This window comes from Anticarsia gemmatalis, chromosome 5, assembly GCF_050436995.1.
Source record: "Anticarsia gemmatalis isolate Benzon Research Colony breed Stoneville strain chromosome 5, ilAntGemm2 primary, whole genome shotgun sequence".
NCBI lineage: Eukaryota > Metazoa > Arthropoda > Insecta > Lepidoptera > Erebidae > Anticarsia > Anticarsia gemmatalis.
In genome coordinates, this window is record NC_134749.1 from 5,828,557 (window position 1) to 5,846,363 (window position 17,807).

General features: G+C 35.2%; 1 protein-coding gene across 9 annotated transcripts in view; it reads right to left on the bottom strand.

The window, feature by feature from the left end:
• dnc (phosphodiesterase dunce) overlaps positions 1-17,807 on the bottom strand; it is a 300,082-nt gene that overhangs the window by 34,426 nt on the left and 247,849 nt on the right. For 7 of the 9 annotated variants that reach the window (XM_076114360.1, XM_076114361.1, XM_076114358.1 and 4 more), the window contains 2 exons: positions 15,873-16,070; positions 13,234-13,269 (listed from right to left, as the gene is read on the bottom strand). In XM_076114360.1, the coding sequence (XP_075970475.1) occupies positions 13,234-13,269; positions 15,873-16,070 (234 nt within the window). Of the gene's footprint in view, positions 1-10,068; positions 11,188-13,233; positions 13,270-15,872; positions 16,071-16,334; positions 16,367-17,807 lie in introns of those variants that run through there. The other 2 variants (XM_076114363.1, XM_076114365.1) reach the window with 2 other exon arrangements.

The following is a 17,807-nucleotide window of genomic DNA, read 5'->3' on the forward strand; positions in this document are numbered from 1 at the left end:
CTCAATGAACGAATACGAGACATGTATCGTAACCTTCCTTTAGTTTAGAGAGAATATGTTGGAGTAAATCTACATATAAAACAGCTTCTTATTGTAAATCCCACACGAGCATGGTAAGATAGCTTTAAGCCTGATTTGGATTTGCTTTCGTTCCAAAACAGTTCCAAGTAAAACCAAGAAGGTATCATAAGATTAGAATTTACTATGGTGTGAATTACTTATTTTCTATGCAAATAGTATTTAAATGTTAAGGTTTATAGAAAATGTGGACATGGACTCCTAAATAATGTAACTATAATATAGGCATTTATTCGACTTTACCCGGAATTTCGTTCTGTTCCAGAGAAAACCATTGTTTGTGTAATATTTTAGTCAACACAATGCATTCCAAGGGCCTCTAATTTAGTTGAGGGCCCTCACCCTATTTTTACGACTTGTACAGTTCTAAACTAGTCGCCAGTAGTTGCGCCTTGTTATAGCTTTAGTCTATTAACTTTAACGAACGACTATAGTGAGCGGCCACTTTTCTCGTTTACTGCCATCCTGTCTAAGAGAGCTAACTCAATTACGAGGAATATAAAATAATAGGAGTCCATGTACCATATAAAACGTTTAATATATTGAATAGGTAACATTAAACAGAGCTTTTACTAAACGTTCGCGTACATTGTACTACAAAGAAGTTTCACGTGTATTTTTAAGTAAATGCGTGGGGTACGGAAGATTTCATTGTCTTCAATTGTTTACGACAAACAAAGTTATATTTCTTTCCGCGAGTGCTCGAATCGAATTAACCAAAGTAAATAGGGCTCGTAACCTAAATTTTGTATGTTATGATTAAGACATATACAAGTGGGGAATAGTAAGTAAGGCAAATCCATTATTCACGCAGATGAAGTAAACAAAGTGTTGTTTAACGAGTTCAGAGATGTACAATATACATACTTAGAAAGGTTTATTTTTACGTCGACGGTGCTGCTGGCTACGGGTATTTTTCTTAGCTTTGTTTCCGCTTTCTGTAGTACTGATTTATAAACTGCATAATCTCTGAATAACTTCTTAATCAAAATCAAATTTGATTAAAAGATTCGCGAGCAAGAGCATTCACATATTCTAACAAATCGAAACGAATAGATGTTTGAGAAACTATTTTATATATAAATATAAATATTTAATAGATGATGAAAAAGTTTTTTTTTATTTCGTCCTATAATGTCATGAAATCATTTTGTATTCATGACATTATAGAACGTGTAATAAATAATATAGATTCCCCATTAGCTTGCAATTTTCGTCGTAATGGATTCTTGGTCACGAGCAAAAGTTTGCAACTTTGGCTTGAACAAATTTACATTTTGTACGCGTGCGACTAAAAATACTTATAGGTGCTACACGTATAATAAAATTGACTTCATGTTCATCAACGTTATCCAATTACGTAAAATGGAGGCTCGCATTTTTCAGTAAAAGTGTGAACATTTTTCAATGTTTTATACGAGAAATGCAGAATTTTTGTATTATTCACGTAGGAGGTTCGTAGTTTTGATACCTATGATAGCTTGATAGCGCGCAGTCCGGGAATTCTACCAACTATGACTGTTTGTAGTTTTAACCCAGAGGCTTTTTCTATTCTAGCTCTAAGAAAATGTACATTTGACAAACGGCTAGTTTTGAAACTAACAAGTGATGAAGTTTCTTTGCCTTCCCTTAGGACGCCCACGTCCAACGATAAAGTGGTTTATTCTTAGACCACACCGTGTAGGTAGCAAATTGAGAGCAAAAATATCACGACATTCTCCCGTTGTAGTCAAGTTGTGAAAGAGTTAGAAGCACACAAAACGAAACACACGGAATCCTGACAATAACAGTCTATACTGGGTTCACAAGTGCAAACATATAATTTGTTCAGAGCTCAGAGCATTGAAGTTACACTAAACAGCTTTGTACCTATAGCTTTATAAACTTTTTAATTCCCAGGTAGAAAATAATGGCTCGGTATCAGTATCAAAAGACGGCTCAACAATTCAGCTATCGATCCCCTTGTAATATTAGCTTGAAACTTTACTAAGACGCACACTTAGGGCGGTTTTCATTGATCGTAAATAAAATATTGAATGTTATCTGTATTTGTATTCATTACGGGTCGTATGGTTTCCGGGCAAGTGATGCCTAATCGTCCCGCGGGTGTCGTGTAAGTAGAGGCGGGGATTATCCGAGGGATAGCCAAGTGTCCACCTGAGTATTTTGTCTATCCGATCAATTGGTGTGATTACGTAATCATTCATGGCCTACCACTCAGTATCTCTTGGGGCTATCATCCTAACGCACGATAACGAATGAGGGAACTTAAATTCTTGCTGAAAGCAGTAAAACTATGTTAAACTATTTCATCTGCCCTCTCCCTGTCATTTACATCGGCCACAAAGTATTGTATACTGTTCCTGTTCGTGATAAACTTTAAATATGTAAGTATCTTACGGATTAATGTACGCGGAAGTGCCATGAATCAACTAAAACACGATGTTTAAATATAAATAAATATAAAAAGTGTGTCCATTGTCGCACGGATATTGTTACGAGTCATTCGTCACTTTAGTTAAGGAGTTATTTATAGGACCGTTAACAGGGCAATTGACTTAGTCTTAAAATACACCAAGTAATTATAAAAACTCATGATAAAAGCATTCACGCTGTATAAGTTCGGCGATACAATAAAGTGTGCTAATTGATATCTTCTAAATTCGTCCGTATCATGTTCCGGAAATAGATTAACTTACAACGGCACTCTATGTTGATTGATTGGTATTGATTTTTACAAGTACGACGTTTAACGAATCAACTTCTTTAGTAATACACGATGTTTAAACATTTATAAAAGTCCTATTAGTATTAAGTTCTTAGTAACATTCAAAAACATATCTATCATATTTGTGCCCTATGTTAGAAATTGTGCTGTAATACAGGATTACCAGTAAGTGGTAAAGGAAACGCAGGTAACTCATATTTATTTCAGTGCAACGACGACAAGCCACTGCGAGCGTCAATATTGATTTACCTACAGTGTGTGTAGTGCTATCTCATTTCTCCTTATGGAAACCTTGTGAATTGATTCAAGGGAAGGCAATTTCTACCGCCTATTAAAGTTCAAACGTCTAGAAACTTCTTTATCGATATTACAAAATAAACGTGGTAGTTGATAGTTCTAAAGAAAGCCAAATTATTTTAAGTAAGTAAAATTAGTTTAATAAGTTTCAACGGTTCAGTTTAGATCATTGATCTTTAGCTGCTCAATAGAAAATATTGCAAAATAGTTTATTGTATTTAGCTTTTAAATTGTCATTGTCTCGTTACTACAAAAGCCTTTTTTATAGCTGATTTTATGCAATAGAAGTACTTGTACAGGATTGGTTTTGATAGAATTTCTAATTTAGAACCATTTTCAGTACGAAGGACCGCGCCAAATCACGTACGGACGGTAAATTGAATAAAACCTCATTTCGAGATTACGATGCCGCTTATTGAGTTACGCACAATTCGACATGTAAACAATTTTATTATTGTGAGCCCATTCGCCAGTTTCAGAAGGCCGACGCTTTCCCTTTAAAACGGCTTTGTTAGAGCACCGTACCACACACGTCGAGCAAACATACACCTACAACATCTATCTATACAACACCTAAAAGCAAATGTATGGCGCAAATAAATCAAGAGGAGTAACGTTTTTGCAAAGTTAATTAAGTCTAGTGTTTGCTCACAACTTGTGAATGCCTAGCAGATAGTTTTGTTTTGTTTCACAGGCTGCCAACAACTTTCCAACGTATTTATCTTGCTGTGAAAAATAGTTGCCGCGGCTTCTACTATTTGTAGACATTCAACATCTAAGAGATTACCATTAAATCGATATTTTAAATATTTACGGACTTACCTCATAATGTCTTTCGTTATTTTCAGAATTTCAGATATTTGCTAATCGCGTAGACAGAGACTAATCAATTTTTGATCACATTAAAATTTTCTAAATTGTATTTTGTCTATGGTGGTTTGTTTATATGTTCTAAAAAGGTGTTATAGGTTTAGGTATACTATTTTACATCCAATTTTTTAAATTATCTTATTTAATGAATTTCTAATACCTCATACATAACATTTCAAAAAGAAATCTCTCGCGCGTTGGTATTTTTAAAACAATGTTCGAATTTTCATGTGAAAATCCACAATATCGAAGCGTGAAAAATCGCCCGTTGGGCTATAATAAAATCTGTGGCTTTGATTTCTGCCGGGCAGACCGCAATAAATTAAAAATGGAAAATAAACGAGATTGGTCCGATAAACAATTGAATTAGACAATAAATCACAAGAATCGGGGCTTGCGAACATTGTTCCCAATTTTATCGCAATTTGAAATTTACAACTTAATCTATTTTTTTACTTTTATTTCAAACATTGCAGAATAAAATTTATGATTTAGAAGAGTAAAATAATATTGAATAAGTTTCGGTGTAATCTGTCAACGATTATAAGTATGTATCTTGTTTCGTTTATTACTTACATCACTTTGTTGGTAGTATTTCAAGACACCTAGCTGTTGCGGAGTTGTATTTAAGAACCTAAAGAATTAATAAAAATCGAATCTTATTGCCGAATTGACCTCTTGTTTTATTTTTGACCACATAAGTTTTAGAGTAAAATCTAAACAATTTTTTGTGCTTTATTATTCATTGTTAAACATTTACGACCTAATAAATGTTCCGGGGTTTTTATAATTTAGTCGGAACCTTATAAAATACAAGAGGTAATCCAGTGCCGGGTTTATATTCGTATTATTGCACAATAACTCGAGTTTTTGATTTATCACAGAAGTGCCCTTAAGGATGCCTAGGGGGAGAAAATTGGTTTTATGATTCAAGACGTAGCAGACGGAAAAGGAAATGACGCCGACATCCTTTAGCGACACAACCAAAATATGTACAAGTAAGAACTGTGTACTACATGTATATATTCTAGTGAGGAAACTTTTAGTGATTGCCAATAAGATGTATGTATATACGCACTTTTGATCATGGATATTGTAAACCCGAACTCATTTCTTTGATTGTTTGATACATACAAACATAATAGATGTTTGTGTGTTGCTATTTTGTATGTATTTACCTAAAGGTACACGGTATTCTCTTTGTTTGCATGCCAGATTTTATTATGTAGTTTAACTGTAAGGCATATTAAATGTAAACTGTAAAAACATATTTGCATCTACGAGTGTATACACACGAATGAAGTTTTGATATAAAACTTCTACACATTTACTAGACTGCAATAAAACTTAAATTTGCTTTTATTGCCGTCTATTTTTATTTGTTTCTTTTACGTTAAAAAATAAAAGTATTAGAAGATTTGAAATTCTCCTAATATGATTAAATACGGTTTGTTGAACCAAGGGAATAATACCTATTTTTAAGAAAATCTTTTGTAGACGCCTATTTTCCAATATTCATTAGGTACGTAGATACTATTGGACTAAGCCTTTGTGCTTTAAGCCTAATAATATGCAGGCCATACAATAAAATATTCGTACTCGTATAATACATCGCCATTATTGTGATCGAGTTAGTTGATTGTGTGTCAAAAAATGAACAAGTTTGTTAAAAAACTTTTAATAGGTTCACTCAACGGTTATACCTCGCAATCAAACAATACAGCTTGCATGGAATTTCAAATATTTCTGCTTAATACATTGGCCAATAACAAAGAATTATTTCAACAAGAACCTTTCCTTCCAATATTGTTTAACAAAGTTATTCGGGTATGTTTTTATCCGGTTATTTCGTTTATAAGGGATGTGCAGGAAGCAAATGAAACCATATCAATTGTATATAGATTGTCGCATGTATGTACCAAATATTTGAGGTAATCAAGACAAGCTGCATTTTAGTTAGTTTCAATGCCGCTGGAGCCGGATCAGTATATTTTAATTTTGAAATAACTTTGCTACTAAGAGTTAGAGAAAAAAAAGAATAGAAAAAAAGCTGGTAATAATTCTGCATGTGTTTGCATGGAAACGTTAGATAAATGGATATAATGTTCTTCTTATTTTGACACCTATTTTATTATTCAGTAAGACCCACGTTCGCATTAAAGCATTAAGAGCTAACATTTTGAGTGATGCAGACGGCTTGTGATCGATTTCAAATCGCGATACCCCGTTTATTATTCACGGTGGGTCGTGGTATCCGATACACAACTATACCTCTCCTTACTTATATATTATATTACCTTCGGATAACGTCTCTACACAATACCTACGAGGGGAAACATGATCGGTATAAAGGAAAGGGCATACGATATCGGCGACTGTCACAGACGTATGCCCCATTCTATTTTCATATAAGAAAGAAAAACTATCTACTTAGAGAATCATTATAATATATTATATTAGGAATACCGGGAATATTTCTCTTCTAGCACAAAATCGATGACGAAATCTATCAATATTGATATTGATATCTTCCTGAAGCTTTGGGTTTTCCTTTGTGCAACTTCTGTCATTGACGTCACATTCAAGAGTCACGTTTTCCTTCTAGTACTTTTCGTGACAGTTAAGTGTTTGAAATGTGCTTCTAAAGTCACGACAGTTGTGACGTCTGAAATGATGCGATCGTTCGCGACAACCGGTCGGAGGCATGGCGCGTTTATGTATATAACTAATTAAGCAACAGTCATCTATGCACGCTCCACACTCCACATGACCTGCATACTTCACAATTCTATGCGATATAACTTCAAACTCATGGGAAATCGACAGGCAATTTGCATTGTCAAGTTCTTTACTGTAGCTCCGTATTAACACAACATGAAGTTTGAAGGCCAATGTTTATTTCCCCAGGTATCGTCCATGCAAGCCCTTGTCATATCGACCTTGATTTTAAAAAAAACTTGTTCCAACAAATGTATGTTCTATCTTTGTTATACCTAACTTTACAAAGTAAGAAAGTTCGGGCACTCGACTTGGTTTATCTCTATATAAATTTAAATACATGGCAGTTAACTCAGAAAATTTTCGACTTTGAGACTACATTATCTACTAACGTATGAGTATAAGTAAGAACATTCAAAGAGCTGTTATTGGTGATATCGTACCTCTCATGAAAGGATTGTTTTAATCGATTCAAAGATAATTGAATCTAGCTCTACTTTGAAATATGGTCGAAAACAGAAAGGGCTGTGGATGATTTGCGATTTATCAGAAATATTATTGAGATTGTTGTAAAACATTTCGAATCGTTAACCAGATATGGTTAAATACGTCAAGCTGCTGGCTAATCTCAAAATACTTTTAAAGGATTAATAAATGTTTGCGAACATTTGGTGTTGATTCGACGGAGAAAGTGAAGGAAAGCGATTAATTTATGAATGTTCTCCGATTTAAATTAGGGCGATGTTGTTAATCTGTAAATATTTTTGTTTTTAGATTACACGAAACAGTTGGTTAACGTCAATCTGTTAAATATTTCTAGTTTATTTATTAACACCATTTATGAACCTTAATGTGATTTATTACACCAATTCAAACAATATTAAGTGTAAGTCTCAATAGGTTGCAGCTTTAAAACATCAAACTTTAGCAGGTGCGTCAAATAAATTCATCAATAACAAATATATGGATGTGAAACTGTATACGTTACAATACCATGCATTGAAATTTATGCTTTCATCTCCTGTATTCTATTAATAGTTGGCTAGAGGCTGCGCTGCACCATCCACGTGTTTTCAATTACCGCCCACACAGTTAACAAGGCAACCGTGGCAAAGCCCGGTAAGCTTCGTAGCTTTTATTTTATGAAAAAAGCTCAATATAATTCTACGAAGGAATATTTTCAAGCCACTAATACCTTGGTCCAGCGATACTTTCGCAGAATTTATTTATCAATCATAAAAGGGAGTAGAGATCAGATAAGCACTCGGGGACTAAAACAGCCAACTACATATTCAAATACATTTGGACTAATAGATTATTCACATCATTTTACGTGAACATAATACGATAAAGATTTATTTATAAAGTTCAATCACACTTTCACACGAGTATGAGCTTTCATATTAATGTCTAACATTTATTGATTTGATGTTCTTTGATTGACTTCATCTTAAATATTTAGAATATTTCTTTAAAGCAAATCTGTAAACTACTTTTTGAACACGTGTAGAAATTGCGTTACCACGATTTACTGGAAATATTGGGTTAATTTACACCAAAGTCGACGCGACCTTTGAATTTTGCGGCATCAGCCGCAGTTCAAAGGGCAGCTTTCAGCTCGTTTAATCAAATAGAACGGAACGTAGAATTGATGTAATAGCGTCACTGAAAGTTTAAATTGATTTGAAAGTATCGTATACTGGATTTCCTGCGTATCAAAATGCGTAGAGATAAAGTAAATCCTTATTAAACTTGTTGCTTTAAAAAAAGTTTTTTTTATAAGTCATGCTTCACCATGCGTATTTTCAGTTTTGAAAACAATTACTGACAGTTTTTTATACGTGCCTACGCCAGAATATAGGTTAATCGGAAATACGTTATTTATCCTTATACGGCTAAGACTTTCCTCAAATATTTTTAGATGAGCCACTTTCGAAACTACTACGTCAGAATTGATATTTACGCGACCCAAGTGTTGTGTAACTTATTAAAGATTAGGCAGTTTGTCAGCACTTTATAAGTGTACCTACTTCAGAATGCTGATGGAAGTTCGCGCAACAGCTATTACCGACAGGTCATTGTACTCTCTGAGACGAGGGGTCCATCCAGGCACCGGAGCCCCTCAGCACTTTGTAATCATAAAGGTGACAATATACATCGCTTTAGCTATAAACCGATAGAGTAGGTATTGCGAGGGTAACGTTGCGCCTCGGTCGTGTGTTAGCTATTACAGTTAAATACCGCAGTGAAGGTGAATGCAAATGACTATCATCTATGTGAATATGCATATTGCACGTGTACGTACGTATTGTACGTACAATTTACACAGACGTAGGTGGATGCGAATGACACGTATCGTTGCGAGCGTTCAATCCCTATAATTCTATTACTTTACTGCCAGATGAAACTGAAAAGGATTTATCTGTTTGTTATTGTGCATTGACATCACATTAATACTATAATCAATTTAAAATTTCTACACTTACAGCGGCGCGTATTATTAAGCCGGTTTTTTGTATGTTATCATTAAATGTACTATATTACATTGCATGTAGTTATTACCACGCGGTAATGGATTTATTAACATAACATAACATAACAAGCTATTTAAAAATATACCTAATGCTTATTTTTTATGTAAATGTAAGCACTCTGCTTTATGCACGGTTTATGTTTTTTGACTGGGTAATTAGAGGACGCCAGCCTTAATGGATGATGCAAATATTTAATGTAATTTTATTACGTCAAATTATGAGTGCAGAAACGTAGAGTTGGTTTTAATTATGGCAATTTATTCATGCACAATTACAATTTGCGAAGTTTATGGTTGAAAGTGCTAAGAAGGGGACTGGACGAAACATACTTAGGGAAGTTTTTCTACCATCAGCGCGCAATTACCCTCAACATAAAACAAGACCGACTCCATGAACTTAAAGTGAAGAAATTTCCAATTAAGGCGCATAACCGCTTAAACGTACCCTACCTTGTATCCATAGTAAGTACCTTCAAGACAACAATTATGACGCACGCGAGACAATAAGATTTATGGCATTTAGTCTTCATAGTAGAACAATGACGTGTGACGTAAGGATTGATTGATTTACAAGTTTTTATATGACCATGTGAGTAGTACTAGCGTATGTGAAAAGAAATAATCGAGTTTGAGGTTTGCCAACCATGAGTAGACGGGATGCGTACTGATAACTATCTTGGATTTGTTAACTGAAGATCAAACACAAAATGTTTTTATGGTAAGCAACAATTTACAAGTTCTATAATTTTTTTGTGACCGAAATCTTTATATGATACCTAAACCTCCGATCGACGACAGCCGCGGCAGAGCCAAAGATCAATGAAAGATTTGGAATGTTACTCACGCATCGCGGCGAGTGCGCTCGTCCCAGAATTTCTCCCAGAACGTGGACCTGTTTTTGATTCTAAGCACGCTAGTGCTGAGCGTGCGCGGCAGCGTGCCGCCGCTGCTGCTGCCCGAGACGCCGGTGGACATGCTGTGCTCCGACGCCGAGCTCTTCGCGATGAACGCCACGCTCCCGCCGCCGGCGCCCAGCCGCTCTGACTGAGACCCTGACCGCTGCATCACGCTCTTTGTCTCCTCTCAACGCTGGCGCTGAATCACTACATAACACGCCGTCGCTCACGTACGCGCCCTACTCACGTACACCACGGACATGTCACTTGTTCACGTGTCTTGATGTTCAGCCGCTCGATTCTCTCCTACGCTCCTACGCTGTTTGCTACTAATATCTGCTGTTATTTCTCAGCTCGCGCGGTAAGACAACGCACTCGTTTCCTATTATATAAACACTCGGTATGTCAAGTATGCAATGTCAACACCAAAATAACAAATGTCCATAGCTAATCATTTATTGGGTTAACCATCCTATCACTTCGACATACATTTGTTTAGATAACTTTATCTCACTCTCCTTATCGGCAACTACATAAAAAGTGAAACTTCTGTTTTTATAACTTTAAATGATAGAAACATCACAATGAACTTGTTATCTGTAACGATTCAATTAATAGTCAGTTCTCTAAATTAATGTATTCATAAAGTTAGGCTTTATCCTTGGCACCGATTAATAAACGCAGCAACAGTAGTTGGAGCATTGCGTGCTGTGTACGAGCACTAGTAGCGACCGGGCCAACCTGTCAGATCAGTGAACGACCTCGACAGTGTCCAACCGTTCAACCGCAAATCTCAAACACTCAAGTAAATATAAGCACGTTATATTTTTAATCGAAAACTATCAGTTTTTGGTGAGTTCACTTCGCGAAAATATAGCACCGGTGCTTTAAGTCACATAATAGTTGGGGTTTAAGTTAGAGTAGGGGTTTAGACGGCAGAACAGAGTGGGTGCATCGCGTGTCGCTGGGCATAGAGTGTGGCGTGTCGCCGGCAGCCCGCGCGGACTATCAATGGAGGCGCGCGAGGCGCAGCGGCGGCGGGCGGCGCGTCCCACTCGCTCGCCCGACGCCCGGCCGCCGCCGACAGCGCGCGACGCCGCCCGAGGATAAATTTGGCGCTAATGGAAACTGGCGACGGTGGGCGCCGGTAATCAATGTTCGACGTGGAAATCGAGGGGCAGTAAGAGTATTATCAATATCAAAGAGAAATCAGATATAGGTGCGGAGCTGGAAAGCTATGAAGTCAAAAGACTTCATGCACAGACGAAAATGCCCGGGCCGTGCACGCCGCGCTCTCGTATCGATTATTCTAAATCCAAGGTACGAGTCACTTCTACTTGACTCCTGTTAGACTCTAGCATATTTTCAATCATTGAAATTGTTACTAAAAGGAGAGAGATTGATGTAGAGTAACAGAATTATTTAAACCTGTTACAAAGTTGTTCAACTTTGATTCGAGTCTTATTTTTGATTAGATATCCCAATAAATATTTAAGTACAATTCATTTTCCAAGATTTATTTTTGCTAGATAATACAATATTATAGAGGTATAATGGTAATTTCTATATCTATCAATTAATAATACGTGGTAGCAAATTAGTGTATAGAAATATTGTAAAACTGTTTTTTTACGTAAATCAAGTTATATTTCGAATAAGAAAACGCTAAAAATCACAACATTTTCATTGTAAATCGTATCGTAATTTCGCTTGGTTGACGGGGTTTTCCATAAATCTATTCTAAAAACGTTTATTTAGATAATCCGTTGGGGATGCTTCAAGGCTCATACCGTGCTCAAACTTTATAATAAATCATCTTCACAACGGTAATGGTAAAGTTTGTTTAGTTATTTTACGATGATAATAAACTCAACATTTCATGGACTGAGTTTGTAAAACCGACTTCAGCAAAATCGTGTTTACTTTGACAAAGCGGTTGGAATTTACTAGTAGTTTAACGATAACATCGAGAAAGTTTCTAACAAACACACACATATTACTTATTAAACTGCTATTACACTCTACATATTCGGCCTTAGAAGATTCGGGATCGTTAAACAGTTTTTAACGATGTTCAATTAAGTCAAATTAGGGCGTTGTCAATCGAGTATTCGAGCTACGATCAATTACGTCTGTATTGGAACAGCGATTTGTCAAACGTCTGTTTAATGATATTATACCTAAAGGTAGGTATGATAAAATCGACTTATAAAATAAACAAGAGATTAAGAAGTATAGTATATTTTAATGTTGGGTACTATGCAATCATAGAGTATATTTTACGTAATTCATTAGGTAAGGTGAGGAAAATCGCCGCATGATTTTCAGTACGGTTAATCTGAAATCTATTTATCCACGCAATAAGGAAGGTTTCATTGGCTTTAATTTTGATCTCTTCTTGTTGATTTGCGTAAATCATTTGAGTGAAATGCAAATGCACGGATGGTTGAAACACAAGCCGAATCCAATAAAATTTGTGGCGTGTGAAACACACCTTAATTTGATTCGTTGGTTTTCAGATATCGCTTTGCGAAAAAGCAATCGAGTTAGAATATTATTAAACTCATGTGAGAGTGATAGATTTAGATAATTGCTTATAGTTTTTATATCTATAAATAGAAATATTTATGTTCAATAAATATTTCTATGTAATTTTGCTTTTGTAGTCTTTATTTAAATGTTGTAATTAAAAAGCGATCGGCGAAAATTATAATTTGTTCAGATAACTCCAAAACAAGCATAATAGCTAGAAGCCTAAAATATTGCGAATAAATAAAATATTGAATCTGCGCAGCATACACCAAACCTATGCTTTTAGCGTGTTAAATATCACTCTTGAATAATATATCCGAAAACAGCCCATTCGCAGATTCTCTATGGGCTCAGCGTCAAGAAGCCACCTATAAATTACTTAGCATGAAACGAAACTCCAAACACAAGATATATTATGAAGTAGTGAGTACAAACACTAATATATTACTACAACAAACACCAACAACGAAAGCACTAAAACACAATGAAAGCGAGAATGGAGAGCAAGCCAAGAAAACTGAGACAGTTTATAAAGCGGTGTCACTGTGGTGCTATAAACGTGCGTAGGTAAATATACGTACGCTCTGTCCAGCTGTGCCGCCTCGGCCTCCTTGAATCTGCAAGCAATTAAAAAATAAGGAAAAGAAAGAAAGAACGAAGATATCAGAGGACATATATTGTTATGCCACCTAAGCGGGTCAGGTCGCGGTTACAAGTATGCGGGGTTCAGCTTCACACCAAATTGTGCTAGAGTAGTGTAGTGAGAGGCTCCGTAGAGGTGGTGGCAATAGCATGAAGTGTTCGTCTCCATACTGTTGGCGGCTGGTGCATGACAGTTTGAGCGACAGGCGACACCGTCCACGTCACATACAGTCGTTCGCGAATACGCATGCTATCACCAATGTAGGCTGTTTGTGAGTAAGCTGGCTACTTGTTAGTTGTTCACAACATACATGTCATAGTAATTGTTAGGGAGCTTACTTTGTCCTTGCATCCGAAGCTGCGTGGCTTCGTTGTTCGTATATTTTCATGCAAATACATTGAAGATACTACCTACAGTCGGGAGTATGTACTGAAGCTCTAACGAACTGTTTAGATTACAAATGTATGTAGGTACGGATGGTTGTCGACTTCTATGTTAATTTTCACATGTATTGAATACATTAATAGTCGCGTTTATGACGAGTCTGCATGTTTTTCCAACAAGGATAATGAGAATTGCGTATTCGAATCCAAAAGTTTCCTGCCTCACCAGCCTTTACGTCTTATAATGACTATAACTATGTTGAGTACAATAAAAATCTATAAACTATAATCAATCATTATTACAAACATATTTGATAAAAAAAACTATACATTCGTGATAGGAGGAGGATGTCCTTAAGACATATCTTGCGTTAAGATTGATGATATATCTCTAATAACAAGTTGCCGCGATATTCACGTTTTTGATCCAATTGATGAAATACTTCAAATAAAATAATTTTACATGCTGTCTCTAATATGGACGACAAAATACAGAACCTAGGATTATGAACAGTAATTAATCATTATACAATAGTATTACTACATATTGTAAAAGAATAGAGTAAGAATGCAGTTTTCTTTTTTCAGATAGAAAAATAAATTGTGCAAAAGTAATTATGAAATATGTAAATTAAAAATGAAATTATGAAATATGTTGATAACATACATACATGTCTGTTGACAAAAATACTTTGATGACACTAAAGGAAAAACTTGAAAAAACTATTTACTAATATTACCTAGCTATGTGACGCTCAAACACTAAATTCCGTTAAAAGATTCTATATGGGTGTTGATGCCGTTTTTTCGCTAAAGCTAGTTTTTGAACGCATGATCTTACATACTTTATACGGAAAATATGTTAATCACAATTAATAAATCTAGATTATTTCTTTATATACAGATATTGTGGCTTTTTAAGGTAAAGGTCACTATCGCTTCCTATTGAAATTTGTTTGGGATATACAACCTTACTTAATAAAATAAGTACAAATTAACTATATACAAACTTATTTTGCTAGCGGCATTATAGGTGCTACCTTTTTATTTGAGGAACCGGGAATATTCAGCGATTTGTCTGTATTGTATTCTCAATTTTATGGAGGTTATTTTAAAACCAATCACTTACTTATTAAACAAAAATATAAACTGCTATGTATTTACAATGTATAAACAAATATTATTTACAACGTACACATAAAAGTGATGTATCTGAGATGATAACATTCTTAATTCAGATGAAGTTTGTGTTTCACAGATTGCTGTTTTGTATTCATGAAAGCTCTCAAGTCCATTGTATTGTTCTGATTCCGTGACTCTTGTTATCCACAATCTTTTTACTGCGCAGACATTTCTTTTTATGCAAATTGATATCGCTACATACGTTCTCATAAAATGATCGCCTCTCAGAATTATAACATAAAATATTTTATTGTTGTTCCCCAATACACATAAAACACAATGATATGAAATATTAACACCGGTATGAAACATAAACAGCTCAATAATAGCCCAAAATAATTCATAACAGTAATTTTGTTATGAATTTTATAAATAAGTATTCGCCTGAAGAAGTAATTTAAGTTGCGCCAAATTCTGAATATAATTTCCTTCATCAATTTGTCAATCGACTGGAGTTCGCTCGATACGAAGGTATAATGAGTTCCTGCAGACCCTTTGACATCGTTACAGTAAAGGTCGTACCTTTTAAGGTTTTTAATATTGCCAAAAGGGTAATGTGAGTCTATAAATTTAATCCGTAATAAAGTAAAAAACTCCCGACCCACTTCATTCGCGCATCACTGACGGGCCATAGAGCAAAGCCACCGACGTCACATTGTTCCTGGCTATTGTTAAGCTTTTCCATTTGTCTCAAAGTGATGAGTGACAGAACAAATTATGCATTGGACCCCTCCGATGACCTTTCTGTACTAATACGCTGAATGCGTTATTCTATAAGTCGCATTTTATATTGTTGAAACAGGATATTGATTTCTGTGTAGAGTTTACAGCGTAAGCGCCTTACTCGCCGGTCCCGTTAGGACTCAATGCATGTCGTTATGTAAAGGGGACTTCAATATCGGATCCAATTTTTGCATAAATGTAGAAGGAATCTGATAAAATGTTGAATAGTAAGGAGGGCGATAAATACACAGTTTAAAGAAGTTGGTTGTTTTAAACATGAAAGACTTACCTTTCGCTGGCGATGGAGCTGTTCCTCGACATGGACTTGGGCGACATCTCGAAGTCGGAATCTGAGCGGTAGAGGAAGGACTCGCGGCGCTGCGGCATGGCCTGCAGGACGAGCGCGGTGGACGGTGAGCCCCCCTCGAGGGGGGACCGCGCGCCCCCCGCGCCCCCGCCCGCACCACCCCCGTTCTCCACATCGAAGCTGAAACAATACAACATCATGATTAATATAACATACAACGTGACGTAATCAATTGTTTTTAATCCAGAATTCAGTGGGGACATACATAATGCAGATAAACTCTGATAAGTCCAAGTACTATCAGACGTGCTCGTGAGTCGGTAATACACTTTTGCGCACACATTAGTAAGACGAGATAATTACTGTAGAAGATAAAGTAAACTAAAATTAATATCTAACTTATTTTTGGAATTTAAAATTTCCTTTTAAGTAATTAAACATTACCCTAAAAGCACCGGCATTTGAGTAATTAACAAAATATATTCAGTTTATTTTCAGCTTTGTTTAAATTAGTTTCAGGAGCTATTCATGTTTTATCTGGAGCAACAATGGCCACAACCTCGCTGGTAGACGACCATTCAAGAAATGCGTGCATGAATCGTACAATGTTCATATCTATTTACATAAAGACAAGCGGTATCAAATGATAATAAGTGTTACGTAGCTACTACGTAGTACTCTATCGAGTAAAGATGATTAACTGCACTAAAGATGATAACTACTGCCTGTATAATAACAATTTGTGAATTTCCCTTATTGCTCACTGGATTTTCCAATTACCTAAACTTATAAATTTTTTTTTCTTTTTTTTTCGAAATATGATGAAACCTTCTTCAGTGAATATTGTTTTACAAATTCTACACATAGATTGTACGATTAGATTGTCTTATTCTTATCGTATCTAAATCACTGTTTTGATTTTTCTTCACACTTTCGGGCTATTTGTTACAGGGGTAGTTTAGCTATTTAGTATTACCAAAAATCTTAGGAAGACTGATTTAAATTAAAAACCAGTAAAAGCAATCTCGTATCTCATTCGACTGCATTAAGTAGGTACATGAAATTATGTCGGTGAATACAAAATCAATTCTGGGAACGACGCCCTGGTAGAGACATCTAGAGGAAAATCCCTACAACTTCACCGCGAAAAGTCTCGTTAGGTTCTGTGGCTACGTAGTGTATGCCACAACCGCCAGAGGTCTCTGCTAAACATTATGGAACTAAAATAAAATTGTTTTATTTATATACATGTAACAAAATATTTATTTTCCTTAGTTTTGTTTGTAATGTATACTGTTTTTTTAATATTAATTTCATTTGATAATATATCCCCTGGGTTCAAACTGGAGCAAGGTTAAGAAGCTCTACATTTACGTACCTAAATAAAACATATAACTTTACCTAAAGAATGTATGGTAAAAATCATAATTGATAGACACTTAGATACTTAGTTTTTAGATTGTCTAATGCCCAAATTTTTTATTTAAGTACTGTGCAATTCAATACATATATAGGTACTACGCAAAATGTAGTTTAAATACTATATATAGAACTTTCTGTTTGATGTTCTTAAAAGAACGACCAATAATTACTCGTAAATAATAATTTGGCCTTTAAGTATTGTTGTTAAAAAACGTGGCTAAAAGTAAATGATATTACTAATAAACCAAATTTATTTTTAAATCTGCAAAACTTTTTGAAGTGTACACTTCATGGCTTAATTTTACTCGAATAAATGTTGTTAGTGCAATACAACTTTAATTAAGTTGAGAATTTTGAATATCTCAAAATTAAGCAGCCTCTTGTGCTATTCAATGAACAAAATCAAGAGTCTTATATTTCGAAAATTATATCAGAAATCATATTGCACAATATTAAAATTATAAACCATTCAGTAATTAAAATATAAAATCGTTT